This window comes from Hypomesus transpacificus, chromosome 14 (assembly GCF_021917145.1).
Source record: "Hypomesus transpacificus isolate Combined female chromosome 14, fHypTra1, whole genome shotgun sequence".
Lineage (NCBI taxonomy): Eukaryota > Metazoa > Chordata > Actinopteri > Osmeriformes > Osmeridae > Hypomesus > Hypomesus transpacificus.
The window spans coordinates 10,464,696-10,479,158 of record NC_061073.1 but is presented as its reverse complement, the minus strand read 5'-3'; the positions used below and the strand labels follow the sequence as shown (position 1 = coordinate 10,479,158).

The 14,463-nt window shown below is 43.7% G+C and overlaps 2 protein-coding genes across 7 annotated transcripts in view; one reads left to right on the top strand and one right to left on the bottom strand.

Annotated features, from left to right (window-relative positions):
- Positions 1–1,126: 1,126 nt before the first annotated feature.
- etfbkmt (electron transfer flavoprotein subunit beta lysine methyltransferase) lies at positions 1,127–3,683 on the top strand. The gene is made up of 3 exons (XM_047034892.1): positions 1,127–1,692; positions 1,805–1,935; positions 3,111–3,683. The coding sequence occupies exons 1-3, from the start codon at positions 1,268–1,270 to the stop codon at positions 3,458–3,460; spliced, it is 906 nt and encodes a 301-aa protein (XP_046890848.1). The 5' UTR covers positions 1,127–1,267; the 3' UTR covers positions 3,461–3,683.
- The window catches only part of amn1 (antagonist of mitotic exit network 1 homolog (S. cerevisiae)), a 27,237-nt gene continuing 15,203 nt past the window's right edge, over positions 2,430–14,463 (bottom strand). For 2 of the 6 annotated variants that reach the window (XM_047034895.1, XM_047034894.1), the window contains 6 exons: positions 11,625–11,757; positions 11,369–11,498; positions 9,872–10,089; positions 9,322–9,378; positions 5,419–5,530; positions 2,430–4,321 (listed from right to left, as the gene is read on the bottom strand). In XM_047034895.1, the coding sequence (XP_046890851.1) occupies positions 4,248–4,321; positions 5,419–5,530; positions 9,322–9,378; positions 9,872–10,089; positions 11,369–11,498; positions 11,625–11,666 (633 nt within the window). In that variant the 5' untranslated portion in view covers positions 11,667–11,757 and the 3' untranslated portion in view covers positions 2,430–4,247. Of the gene's footprint in view, positions 4,322–5,418; positions 5,531–8,150; positions 9,180–9,321; positions 9,379–9,871; positions 10,090–11,368; positions 11,499–11,624; positions 11,758–12,341; positions 12,510–14,463 lie in introns of those variants that run through there. The other 4 variants (XR_006957095.1, XR_006957096.1, XM_047034896.1 and 1 more) reach the window with 4 other exon arrangements.

Below are 14,463 nucleotides of genomic sequence, written 5' to 3'. Positions count from 1 at the left end.
GTTCCGTTTTACGGTTATGGTTGAATTTAAGTTTTTGTGGAGAAAAGTGAATCTAACAGTGGCTAACATTTTTAAACAGGATTGCCCTAATTTCTTCATTTTGGTGCAATTGTTTCAACTATGTGAGGCAGCAACATAACCTCCATTCCCTCTTGCACTAAGGGAAATGACAACAGAACCCTGTTTCATTCTACACTTCACTCTCAGTATCTTAGTAGAGAAGTGTAAATGAGAAGCAACAAATGTATAATTTTTAATCTTTGCCATCTTCATAAATAGTAAATATGCATACTTATTTAAAATATACAGAAATATCAGTTGTAAAATGTCACCCAAAAAATTGACCAATCTGCAACCCGACGCGAGCCCAACCCACAATTTACTCAGAAACTGTACCCTTAAAACAGAGGTCCCCAAACTACGGCCCTTAGACCGGCCCTCTGAACAATGCCAGTCTTTAAAAAAATCAACAAAAAATCTAAGGTTTTTATATTTTTTATTAAGTAGATGTTTTGATTTCAATAGAAATTAATATGAAAAAAGTTATTTACAATATTAATTATGCTCTTTTAATAGGCTGTGATAACATAGTCATAAACTAATATAGCATTATAAATACATTTAAAATCATAATAAAATCTCCACAATAATACTGGTAGTTACTCCGGCCCAAGTAGTTTTCTGTTCCGACCCAGCACCACATTAAAGAAAGGAAAATTATCTGGCCCTCGCAGACAAAAGTTTGGGCACCCCTGCCTTAAAACATCCATATCGGAAACAAACCAAAAGCACAAAAAAACAAAGCGAGGCTGCTGGTGCACCACAAGAGGGCACTATAGCCTAGCGTGCAGAGCAACATTAGACAGTGGTTGTGGACAGTTTTGACATAGAGAAACTGCTAATGTTACCATCAAGAGTAAATGTACGAGATTCTAGCTGTCTCTGATCGATAATAAAGAAAAGGATCATTGTTTCCCGTTGACATTTTTATATATTTTTCTTGCCCCATTAATTAGGCAATATTTAATGAGAAATTATCATATCACCAAGATACTTTTTTAACAGCCATGAATTGAAAATTTGCTATGCTGTTGTCCTTTCTAACGGAATGATTATTAGCGAGGGTCTGTAGAGCGTCGGGGACCATACACAAACGTTGCACATTGGGTCCGTTTTTATTTACTTTCGTGTGGAAACTGACTTTTACGACCCTCGAGTCGGGGCATCAATGATTTAACTCACTACATAACTAGACTATCTGTTTTTAATGCAAAAAGGCTTTCACCATTACAAAGACAGAACAGTTTTGTGTATTTTCAATGGATTTAGTTCACTCGTTAGTGGACTATTGCGAGCCCGAAAGTGCAGGTTATGTCAGCTGGCTCGCAGCAACACCAGCGAAATGATTAAGAAGGTTATCGGAGTTTTGATCCCTAAATACGTTAAACTTGTTGAAAGCACCAGAGCACTCAGCACAACCATATTTTTACAAGGCAATCAGCCCGAAATTAACGAAATTAAAAAGTTCATTGTCGAAAATACAGAGATCGTCAGAGAGAACAATTTGACACCAGAAATCCAATTGAGATTGTTCACCCCAAACTGTTGGTTCTGGCACGCGCGACCAGAGCTTTGGCCTTTCGCGGATCCTTTCTGGGCTATCTACTGGCCAGGCGGACAGGCGCTCACCAGGTACCGGATATAAACCACTGTTTTTTCTTCCTAATGATCCTGACATATTGAAGTATAAACCAATTAGTTGACTAGACAAATTGCGAACCCATACTGTGACGTACGTCTCCAGGTATGTTCTAGGAAATCCTCTGGTTTCAAAGGGTAAGAAGGTGTTGGACCTGGGCAGTGGCTGTGGGGCGGCTGCTATTGCTGCCCAGCTCTGTGGAGCTGCTCATGTGGTAGCAAACGATATAGACCCGGGTAAGAAATCCCCACAGGCTCTTTACACATCCTCAACCTAATGACCTCTTTAGCAACTGCCAATCATGATCAGAAACAAGGGTGTAGGTTTTGTTATGTCATACCCACCCCTCCCCCTATCACACAGCGCCATCATCAGTGTTGTGGAAAATCTGAAGACACTATGTGGTTAGATAACCAGGATGCCGTGTTAATACAAATGATTTATTCGATACCATAAAGTACGTAACTGAGCGCTCTGTGGTCAATCCACTGGACAACACGTAACACACACGTAACACACACGTAACACACACGTAACACACACGTAACACACACCATTCAGCAGTGATTAGGATCCACGGTAGAAACACGGAACACATGTAGAACACCTACCATGTGTCATATACACTCACATCATCTGGTCATTGTAAACAACAGTTAATCAATGTCAGTCACATCGTCCTACACAATGATCTCCTGGACTAGAAAACAGACATGCATCTATAGCCCACTCCTAAAACAATAAGATAATCCTTTATTCGTCCCACAATGGGAAAATTCGCAGGATTACAGCAGCGTAGAGATAGTGCAAACTACAAACAAGAGTAAAAGTGCAACACAGTGCCAAACAACTATGTGGCAAAATAAGTAAGTATAATAATAATATGACTGAGTAATTAAATATATTGCACAGATTTTGTGTTTGGTGGTCAATACAAGCATAGTTGAAACCACACAGCCTCAGAACCTGCTGTCCCAAAGCTCCTTCCCCCAGGTGATAAGAACTCTCATGCTGCAATTCTCTCCAAGTCAGGAAGTCAAAACTCCACAAGATGACCATCCCAAATGGTCAACTGACCTTTGTGGGGTCATCACCCTCAGAAATAGTTAGTACAGATCTGTCCATCTGTCCTATCATAAACAATCCCCCAACAATTGTTAACACTTTACAATATCTCAACTTTTTCTAACTCAGCTTAATTATCTCCCCTTCCTGAAAACAACATAAGTGGTTGTTCCAGCATGTCTTTTATCAATGAACCACATTTAAAACACAAAATCAACATACATCCTAAAATTCTATTACATCAGTTATTTAAAAAAACCTGTCCCACCCACATTTGAAAACAAACCTAAGCCCCTGATCAGAAAGCATATTGGTATCAGAACCCTAACTCTTGATCCTGGTGTAGTTGCAGCCGTGGCGACCCAGATCAACTGTGAGCTGAACAGGCTGGATCCCATCCTCTGTGTCACGGACAACCTGATTGGTTCACACTCCGGGGGATATGACCTCATCCTCCTTGGAGACATGTTCTATGACGAAGCCCTGGCTGACAGCCTCCGGCTCTGGTTGGACCGCTGCATCCAAACCCAGGGGACCCAGGTTCTTATTGGAGACCCAGGAAGGGCCCAGTTTGAGAAGCAGCGAAGCAGGAGCCGGCTGCAGTGCCTGGCGCAGTACGAGCTGCCCCCTGCTGTTCAGCAGGAGAACTATGGACTCACCTGCTCCTCTGTGTGGCAGTATCAACCTCGGCTCTGACCAGTAGATATCCAGGATTCTCTCCTGTTTGTTCACTAACAACTTAACTATGTAGTGTCTCACTGTACAGTAATCCTCTTCAAAGTTGTTTAACTCAGACTGTTCTATGAGTGATTCCTTTAAGTGCCTTGACACCAGTTTGGAAAAATTACACAAAGAGCCCCTCAAGATGTTTATAAGATTAACAACAACAATGCAAACTGTACAGAGTCGATCTGTGTCATTAAACTTGTAAACCAATAAAGTTTTAAGTGGAAATGTGCCTTTAAGACAAGCTCACAATTCAGCGTTGTCTATGAACCTAAAAGCTGACATACAAACGTTAGCGAAAGTGCTTCTATCCCATGTGCAAAGATCCTTTATCTTGGTTCTCCTTCACTCTGGTCTGATGGATGAGGGGGTCCCCCTGTAGTCCAGATGAAAGGAACACAAACATGGACTCCTTATTTCTGTTATAAACACAAAGCCCCACAGAACCATGGTTGCCTCCCTTCAGCTCATTCCAGAGTCAAGGACTGATACACCGGGTTTGGACCATAGAGCATTCAATGGGGCTTTCCAGTACACAATTATTTTTGGGACTTTCTAAGATGTTTTTTTTTTAAGAATACAGAAGTCCATTGTATCATATCCTCCGACATGTACCAACTACTGAACCTGTGTTTTTGCTCACTGGGACCCACTTTGTCATCAAAAGTCCCGGTGGATTACAGAACGGTATGACCAAACTGCCCATCACCCAGTCAATTTTCAGATATTTTGAGAGCCTCAAGTCCCCGTCACGTCCTCAGTAAACAGTCCAGGTCACTTGTTGTATCTTGTCAGGGCCGGTGAGGTTGTGGAGGGCGTCTCTGGAACGATCTTAGAAGCAGAAAAACATTGGTCTGGTTGAGGAGGACACTAAATACACCACCATTTCTAGGGTTGGATTTCAGAACTCATAGATGGGTTTCCATCACACAGGGAGTCTGGCTGGGGAGGAAATTACATTAAAAACCATTCTCCTTCCCAGCACTTCTAACATGTCCTCTGGACACTGGCCTATAGAGACACTCAACATTGTACATTTACCTGCATGTTCCAATGTATTCCTTTAGCAGATGCTTTTTTGCTTTTTATTTAAAGTAGGGATGCACCAAATCCAGATTTTTGGGGTTCGGCCGAATACCGAATCCACTGGTTAAGATTCGGCCGAATACCGAATCCTACTCCCATCCTCAGTCCATTAACACAGTAAACACATTAATGAAATCAACTACGTCCTCCGTTTTTTTTTTGTTACTGTAAAAAAAGATCTAGGCAACACTATGCCAGGAAGACAAATGGGTAAAAATATTTTGACAATTACCATATGCCTGTCTCAAGATCCAATCAATATCCAAAATATTAGCCTTTTAAATTTCTTGAATTTCTTTCGGATGTTTCATATGCAAATGTTCTAACAGCGGAGATGTTGTGTATCGTTTAGGGTCCTTGCCACCACTAGACAAATCGGCATTGCAAATTGAAAGTGTAGCTCGACTTGAATCGCCTTCTTTTGACTGAAAGTACTGCCAAACAACACTTTTTCTGCTCACAAGTTGCATTTTCACTTTCTCTCAGCCTACTGCATTGAACAGTCCACCTACGTAAACACCTTCCCTTAATCAACGGCCGCGTCATTATGTCGACCAGTGTAGTATGCGTAGTGCAAGCATAGGGTTCGGATTCGGTGGAAAAAAATTCTAAGGTTTGGCCAAAACCGAACCCCGTCAAAAAGCCCAATATTTGGCTGAAACCAAATCCTGGATTCGGTGCATCCCTAATTTAAAGTGAGGTATGTACAATGTATTTCGAAAGACCAAGGATTAGAAGTGCAGAGTTCTTACAACAGCAGAGTATAACCAGAAGTCCATGTACTATCCCCTTCAGAGAGTAACCACAGACCTAAAGGGAGGCGACAGACTGTGGAAGCGCACCTGTGATGAGAGGACATCCATGAAAGTTGAATATGCGGATGTTGGGGCAATGTGTGAGGACAGCCATCACGGCCTGGTCAGTCAGGTTACTACACCGAGCCAGCTGCAGTTCCTGCAACCACAACAGAACATCTCCATTCATAATCGTAAAGACACAGTACTGCAGAGGCACAGTACTGCAGTCACAGTACTGCAGAGGCACAGTACTGCAGAGACACAGTACTACAGTCCCGGTACTGCAGAGTCACAGTACTGCAGTCACAGTACTGCAGAGACACAGTACTGCAGTCACAGTACTGCAGAGGCACAGTACTGCAGAGACACAGTACTACAGTCACAGTACTGCAGAGGCACAGTACTGCAGAGACACAGTACTACAGTCCCGGTACTGCAGAGTCACAGTACTGCAGTCACAGTACTGCATAGTCACTGTTGAACAGAATAGAACCACATACACCTTTCAACATTACAGCCCATCTTCCAAATGAATCATTTTCTCCCCTACACCTTTCTATACATATTGACAAAGCTAAAATATTTACTTATTGACATTCCTTGTATCAAGCTTGATATTGTTAGTGTTGCGGACCTCAAAAGAGGCCAAAACTTCAAGAAAAGGCTTTAGTCAGAGATCGTAGCAAAAGGCTCGTTTATTGAATAGGTTGGGAAAACGATCGCGAGACAGCCTCAACTGAGGTAGTCTGTCTTGAACATGATTCCAGCAGATATTTATACAGAGTATAACACGTCATACAGATCATTTTAGGCTGCATGTTGACAATCAGTCTTGGGTAACAATAAACAGATGGGAAGAATGTTTGTTTGACTCGTTGCTAAGTCCCAAAGGTCAGTTTATCACGATGGGCAGTTTCTATGTCAGCGTGACCTGGCTTTCCGTATTGTACACAGCTCCGAGAACTCTTGTTGGGACAGAGAACTCTTGTTGGGATAGACCATTTCATTAAAGATAACGTAAATGAGAACACAGAAGAGGGCCCAAAGAAGGAAATGTTCTGAGAATGTGTTGCACAGGAAAATGTTACAGCTAGTTCCACGTTCAAGTGGCCGTCTGGCACAGCCTGGTGTCTTAACAGAGGCTGCTTACAGAGACTCGTGTCCAAACTTGGCCTCCGCATGGGCTATGTCCTGAGCTAACCCCACCATAGTGTGTATGTCTAAAATATAGGTTTTCCGAGACCACAACATTAGTTCTAAGGTTTTCTGACAAATCCTAACAAACGTGCCCAGGAGTTCAGAGGCATGATCCAGTTTCATACAAGCTTGCAGGCAAGAACAAACTGTGGCAACAAACTGTTGCCAAGATAGAAGTACCGCATCCACTTCTCAAAACATATCCAGCAGGCTTGCGTGTAAACAAATTCACCGTGGTTCATGTGGAAACACGTCTGATAATTGTACAAAGATCGAGTGATGGTTCATTTCCTCAGACCGCATGGCACAGGTATTGGGTCTCGTTCGAATATCTGGGCATTCGGCCAAATCTAACTTCTGTAACCACAGCTGAAGGTCTTTAGTCTTGACATTTTAAATCCGGTTCCTGTTGTGTGGTTTAAAGCATGAGCACCTCTGCTAAGATGCTTCGTTCTCCATCTGGGCAGGAAAGCGTCTTTAAATCATGTGACATCAGGCCCTGTCATGATCGTTTCATGCAGAATGCGAATTATACAATGACAATCGGGGGGGTCAACTTCTCCCTAAACGTTAGAATATTACATGAGAAGCCTACACATTAGAATCTTTGACCCTTCTCTGACCTCCAAGTTTCTGATCTGTTTAGATTTGGGGCTCAACAGGGTGCTGACCTCTGAACTCACCCCCTGGTTTATAGCAACCTTCATCATTCATAAAATATGAACATAAATTTCTGACCTATAACCTAATAATCATCAAAAGCTCACATCTAGCTTGTTAAAAGAAAGCTTTGACCGTGTGTAGGGTTTTTCTTCAGAAGGATTTAGTCAAAAATAACGTCGGAGACGCAATATCAGTCAAGGTGGCTTGATGGTTTATTCAGCAATGCAGCACGTGGTACAGTAAGACACAAAAAGCAAAGTTCACACAAGACACAACCTGGAAAATCTCCCACGATGCATTATGTTGTTTCCCAATGTTTCCCACATCGGCCAAGGTCAATCACTCCTCAGTAAAGCCAACATGCGTGCCCACTCATTATCTCTAATGTCCGCTCCAAACCCCTCTCACCTCCCTGGCCTCCTCAGACACTAGATCACCCCTCTCAGTTCCCTGTCCTCCTCAAACCCTAGTTCACCCCTCTCAGTTCCCTGTCCTCCTCAGACCCTAGATTACCCCTCTCAGTTCCCTGTCCTCCTCAGACCCTAGATCACCCTTCTCAGTTCCCTGTCCTCCTCAGACCCTAGATCATCCCTCTCAGTTCCCTGTCCTCCTCAGACCCTAGATCACCCCTCTCAGTTCCCTGTCCTCCTCAGACCCTAGTTCACCCCTCTCAGTTCCCTGCCCTCCTCAGACCCTAGTTCACCCCTCCTCCCCCTCGCATCACCCTTAATAAGACCTCCATATGTGTCTCCTCACTTATCTGGCTCGGTCAGCTTGACCTGCCACTCTTGGTCCTTACTCCTTCCCATGGGGGAACATAGATCCCAGAATCTGAGGTAACTGTAATGGAAGAATTCGAGTGGCACTGTGTAGATCTGAATAGAGTCAAGGGATGTGGTTTCAATACAATTTATTTAGATTATACAATTACATAAGATTAAACAAAGCTTTGCTGATCAGTCATTAACGAAGGAGGTGCCATCCACACAGATCATTTGTAAGAGTGATAAAGGACAATAAGGAAAGGTCTCCCTTATATGAACAGATACCAGATGTTAATAATCAATCAATACAGCGGTCACCATGCTTGGTCAGCACTGGTCAGTGGCAGTTTAAGACAATAAACCCCCCAGGCCAGGTCCCACAGTTCTGGAGTTGGTTAATGATACTCAAACAGGATGTCTGACTTGGGCATCTCCTTGGCCAAAAGGTCAGGTCAGCTCTGCCCAACCCCCAGACCTAACTAAGACCCTCTGGCTCTTAGTTAGGTATCATAAAACAACACCACAAATACCTTAAGACCATCCGAGTGTCCCTTCTACAGAGTTTCACTCCACAAAACCTCAGTTCCTTACATTTGACTGTCTATAACAAAGGAACTTACTTTTTACCGCTTAAAGGAACATAAATATTGTAACTATGTCAAAAAATGCCATTACATAACCCAAACACAAGGCCCTCAACTCAGAGTGTTCCCAGCTGTTCACCCGTGGCCACTTCCCTCTTCACTGTCCAAGGGAGCCATGTTTTCTATCTCCTGAACCCATAACAACCTCACTTGAGATACGCACACACACACTCACAACTCTCCCTGGCCCCCCTTTCTCCGCTTTGGCAAGACCCCTGTTTCCACATTGCTTGCTAGAGACTAGTTCAGTACATGTTTCTGCTGTGCAGATAACACAGCCCAAACCTAGGCCTTTCTTCCTCACCATTGAGTAGCCCACATGCCTGCCTACCTGCCCTACAATCAATAAACCACAACACTTGTAACAACCAATACAAATTTAACTTGTCAACCAATAAAATGTTTAGTGGAAATGTGCCTTTAAGACAAGCTCACAATTCATCGTTGTGTATTAACCTACAAGTTGACACATACAAATGTTAGCAACGGTGCTTCAACTCCATGTGCACCCTTCATGTATGTTCTCCTTCACTCTGGTCTTAAATTTAAATCGAATAAAGGGTATAATCAGTCACATTAACTACAAACAACGTTCACTACAAACCCTCTTTTACTAACAAAAAACGTATATATAACATAATAAAAGATTTGTTGTAAATGACAGTACATAAGTTTCTTACTTTAAGGTTGTTGGAGCAGAGTCCTGTAGCAAGCCCAGTGACACCCACATCCGTGACCTGAATCAAAAGACCATCAGTTCATTTAGTCAGCTGTATTCTCTGTGTACATGTGTGGACAGGAGAACAAGAGTGCAGACAGAAGTGGTTTCACAGGTAACTTAATGGGTAACAAATTCCATAAAGTGATGCAATCGAATCAACTACTCTTTTTATTACAATTCACTGAGGTTGTTACCTGTGTTCCAGACAGGTACAGGCTGAGGTCGTTACCTGTGTTCCAGACAGGTACAGGCTGAGATAGTTACCTGTGTTCCAGACAGGTACAGGCTGAGGTCGTTACCTGTGTTCCAGACAGGTACAGGCTGAGGTTGTTACCTGTGTTCCAGACAGGTACAGGCTGAGGTCGTTACCTGTGTTCCAGACAGGTACAGGCTGAGGTCGTTACCTGTGTTCCAGACAGGTACAGGCTGAGGTCGTTACCTGTGTTCCAGACAGGTACAGGCTGAGGTCGTTACCTGTGTTCCAGACAGGTACAGGCTGAGGTTGTTACCTGTGTTCCAGACAGGTACAGGCTGTGCAGCATCCCGCAGCTCCCGGCCAGCGCCAGCAGCGAGGCGTCTCCCACGGCGGAGCAGTCCCCCAGGGAGAGCACCTGTAGGGTGGGGCAGCAGCGAGCCAGGGCCAGGACACCCCGGTCTGCCACCCCAGCACACTCCGTCAGGTCCACAACCTGCAGGCGGGGGCAGGAGGAGGCCAGGGCCCCCAACCCTACACAGGGTCAGAGCAGGTCGTCACGTGTTGCTCTCTATGCCAGCGATGCTCAACCCTGGTCCTCAGGACCCACTGCCCTGCATGTTTACCTCCCTCAGTCCTGGTCCTCAGGACCCACTGCCCTGCATGCTCACCTCCCTCAGCCCTGGTCCTCAGGACCCACTGCCCTGCATGCTCACCTCCCTCAGCCCTGGTCCTCAGGACCAACTGCCCTGCATGTTCACCTCCCTCAGCCCTGGTCCTCAGGACCCACTGCCCTGCATGTTCACCTCCCTCAGCCCTGGTCCTCAGGACCCACTGCCCTGCATGTTCACCTCCCTCAGCCCTGGTCCTCAGGACCCACTGCCCTGCATGTTCACCTCCCTCAGCGGGTCGTGGTCAAACTTTGCTGAAGTTTGATCATGACCCGTTTGTTTGGACAGGTTGGCCTTGGCCAAACGTGGGAAGAAACATCAGGAACCTTCTAGAACATTGTGAAATCATCATGTAGGGCGGGAAATATTCCTCATATCAGCCTATATAATAAGATGTGTTTGTGTGTGTGATTGCTTTTTGTGTCTTACGTGTACTGCTGCTGTAATGCTGAAATAAACCATCGAGCCACTTTGACTTTGAAAAAATATTCTTTCTCCAAGATTCTATTTTTGGCCTAAATCCTTCTGACCACACTCCTACAATAGAATGAGGCCTCAGGATAGAGTGATGCTGGTTACAAAACATACACAGTCTTATATAGGCGGTGTTTTCTATACATCTGGTCATTCTAAGCAATAACCCATCAGTATGAACGTCAGTCACATCCTCCCCCATAATGAACTCAGTGAACAGATATGCAGATGCCTTATGGCCATTTTTATCATTAGCTCACTCAATCTTTCAGTATAATCAGAGTTGAACCATCATTAACCCTCAGACCAATTGTCCCAAACAGTCGCTGGTTTTCCCTAGAATCACCCCTTCACGCCCATCACATCATCAACTCCATAAAATGTCTATCTGTATCTTAAATATTTAACTTCCCTTGTAGGGTCACCACTCTGAGTAATACTATCTATACTGTTAGCCATTGATCGATTAACTCTTATAACCCTTAACTCAGCTTTATTGTCCAACCCCCCGCATCCTGTAAGCAGCTACGGTTAGCCATAGGATGTCACAAACAAATAGACGCAGAAGCTTAACAGATCAAACCACACTTAAAACATCATTTTACACACTACCTAAAATTCCATATCCCCTCCCTTTGTTTAGTGAGAAAAAGCAGAGCTGGACCCACCTTCTGAGGAGATAGCGAGGCAGCCTCGCAGGAGAACCGTCCGGAGCTCAGGGCAGTGAATCTGTCTCAGGGCAGAGTCCGATACCAGGCAGTTCTGCAAGTCCAACTTGTGTATCCCAGCATGCAGCAGCTGAAGGCATATAGGGTGAACATGAGCATCTCTGTTCTTGTGTCCACGTCATCATTTAGAAACTGTTGTGGGGTTTCACATTATTTCAGAGAACGAGATGTAAGCTTTCAGAAATTAAGCCGATACCTGACTGATGTTGAGGTCGGTCACTGTGCCATGAGATGTCATGATCCGCACCAGTCTGTCCTTGATGTGCACTGGTAAGGCGATGATGTCTTTGTGAAAGTGGTCTGCATAGGTTGCCACAAGACTCGCACATCTGCAAATAAGAGATCAAATGAAAATATGCATTGCTATTGTGGTGTTTTACATATTCTCCGGATATATAAATTAGTGTAGCCAAAAGCCAATTGTAAGGATGATTCTTTGTATTGAGGAAGAAATGCTAAAGCTATATCCGAGGAAGAACTTAGATGCTCACTTAAATGGTTAATACATTACATACATTAATTAGTGTCTAGATGGGATCATTATAGAGGGTTTTCACGGACGTCACATTCTGGGTGGTAACCCGGATGCGCGGCCATCTTGGAGGCACTCGATGTAAACAACTCAACGGAGTACAACGAAAATAACGTAAATTCTACACTCTTTGGTACAACTGTAGCCATGTCTAAACGACCGAAAAGGTCACCAAAACATGTCCAAGATAATAACATGTAGGCTTATCTTATCTTATGAAACTAACTCAGATAGTGTACAGTGTACATAGCAAACTGGGGGTCTTTGAAATGAAAAGAAAAACACGATTGAGTGTCACTTGGCTAATACTACACCTTGAGTATTGCAATGATATCATACAGTTATGGTTAGGTTGATTTAAGACGCTATTGCATTACTTACTTTGGCCTTCACAACACAACGGTCATTGAGGACTTGGTAGCCTACTGCATCTCCCTCTCCCATCCACACACTATCTGATTGTAGGCCTCCAAACCTTTGTAAGCTTTAAGGTCTTCGGTATATGGGCTCGGCGAGAAAACCAGGTAGTTCACAATATCTGGATTCCAACTGAAGGCAGAATCACAGGGTCATCACAGATCCAAGAAGAGGGAGCTAGTTAACTGGTAGGGATCTGCACCGCCAATAAATCCAATTTTCTCAACATATCGGTTTTCTTGCGGTCCAAGGCCTTCCCTGTATGCCTTTGGATCTTGGACACGTTTTGGTGACCTTTTCGGTCGTTTAGACATGGCTACAGTTGTACCAAAGAGTGTAGAATTTACGTTATTTTCGTTGTACTCCGTTGAGTTGTTTACATCGAGTGCCTCCAAGATGGCCGCGCATCCGGGTTACTGCCCAGAATGTGACGTCCGTGAAAACCCTCTATACCAGAGAATGTCTAATAAAGAGAGAACTCCAAGCCCCCACCCCTCGACTCTCGGCTTGAGGCAACAGCCCCGGTGGGTGTAGGTGGTATTGCATTTCCGATTTTCTACCCGACTCGTCCGGTCGTTTTTATACTATTAAAATGGGTAAATGGGTAAACTAGCAGCCCATTTATTTGCTTACGTCAAGAAAAGTTGCCTGGAAACGTGCTCGCGGATACGAACAATAAACGAGCACAAAAGGGAGCATCAGCAAATCGCTGATTTACCTGAGCTGAATGAGAACAAGGAGAAAGGATTTGATAATCTACAGCTGCCTGCCTTTATTGTAGCACGTTTTACAAATAGTTGCACATACATGACGGTTGTTTGTAGAGTTTTGTTTTCAGTTATTTTAAAGCAGATTTAACCATTTTGTAATGAACACTATTATGCTCATGCCATGACAAACGCCTAATATAATTAGTTATAATATCGTGGCATGTTACGGCGTCATTATATATTGTTGACATGTTATTCTGAGGCAAAGACAAAGATGAATAAATCATGTCTGATAACGTCAATATTCTTATGGTCGTTATATTGTTAGAATTTTAAGTCAGTTAACACCACAACGATGGCATTAACAATAAGCTAGTAGCTTAATAGTAAACAACACTCATCATCATTATAATAGTAACAAAGGTATAGGCTTAATTTAGCTTGCTTTGCAGAGCTAGAACAACGACGTAGCCAGATATTCAGGTTTACAGTTTAATTATCCGACACAATACATAAGGAGTTAAACTATAAACACGAAGCAAAAAGAACAATGTATAGGCCCTGCACGTATAATACTACAGTACTAATAGAATTGATTTTCATGAAGTTCCCATGTAGGCTATCTGCTTCTTGATCGGACTTGTACAACATTCTGACAGTTTTCTGCAATGCCTTAGCTCCAGCTCACAAGCTCGCGACTGGTTGTCGCAAAGTATGACGTATACAGCTAGTTGCAAGCGTGCACGAGTTTCGGAGCCAGGAACAAGCTTCTGCGCAAGACCGGACGAGTCGGTCTGGAAAGATGGCGCGGCCCGTTAGGAGCTCTCGCTTGCCTCACTGCGCCACTGAGCACTTTTCATAGAAATGAATGGGGACGCCATCTTGGAAGAAATAAGTAGCTGTCTCTAGTTATATTAACTCTATGGAGAACTCCCACTCTCGGGAAACTTCCGGGTTCCGAACTGGTTGCAGTTCCACTCAAGTTCCATATGAGGGCGCTAACGGTCGAGTGCAGAATGAATGGAGGTCTATGGAGCTATACCCCTCAAAATCCACTTTTCTCAGGATATAATTTTTTGTCTAGTAATTTGAATTCTGAAATCGAAAGGGGAGGCAAAAAAACACACACCACTGGGTGTTAGATTTTTTTTAAAGTCGCCTTTCTGTTCTAAAAAGCCTTTGAAAATGGCATTGACGTCATACACATCGTACGACCAGAGCTACTGCAAGCTCTGGTTACATTTACATTTAGTCATTTAGCAGACTTTAGCAGACGCTCTTATCCAGAACGACTTACAGTAAGTACAGGGACATTCTCCCCGAGGCAAGTAGGGTGAAGTGCCTTGCCCAAGGACACAACATCATTTTGACCCGGC

Excerpts from the sequence above, each read along its gene's own strand:
- etfbkmt (XM_047034892.1), top strand. The coding sequence starts at position 1,268 with ATGCAAAAAGGCTTTCACCATTACAAAGACAGAACAGTTTTGTGTATT. Across the intron at positions 1,693-1,804 it reads GGCGGACAGGCGCTCACCAG|GTATGTTCTAGGAAATCCTC; the intron begins GTACCGGATATA and ends GTACGTCTCCAG. Across the intron at positions 1,936-3,110 it reads AGCAAACGATATAGACCCGG|TTGCAGCCGTGGCGACCCAG; the intron begins GTAAGAAATCCC and ends ATCCTGGTGTAG.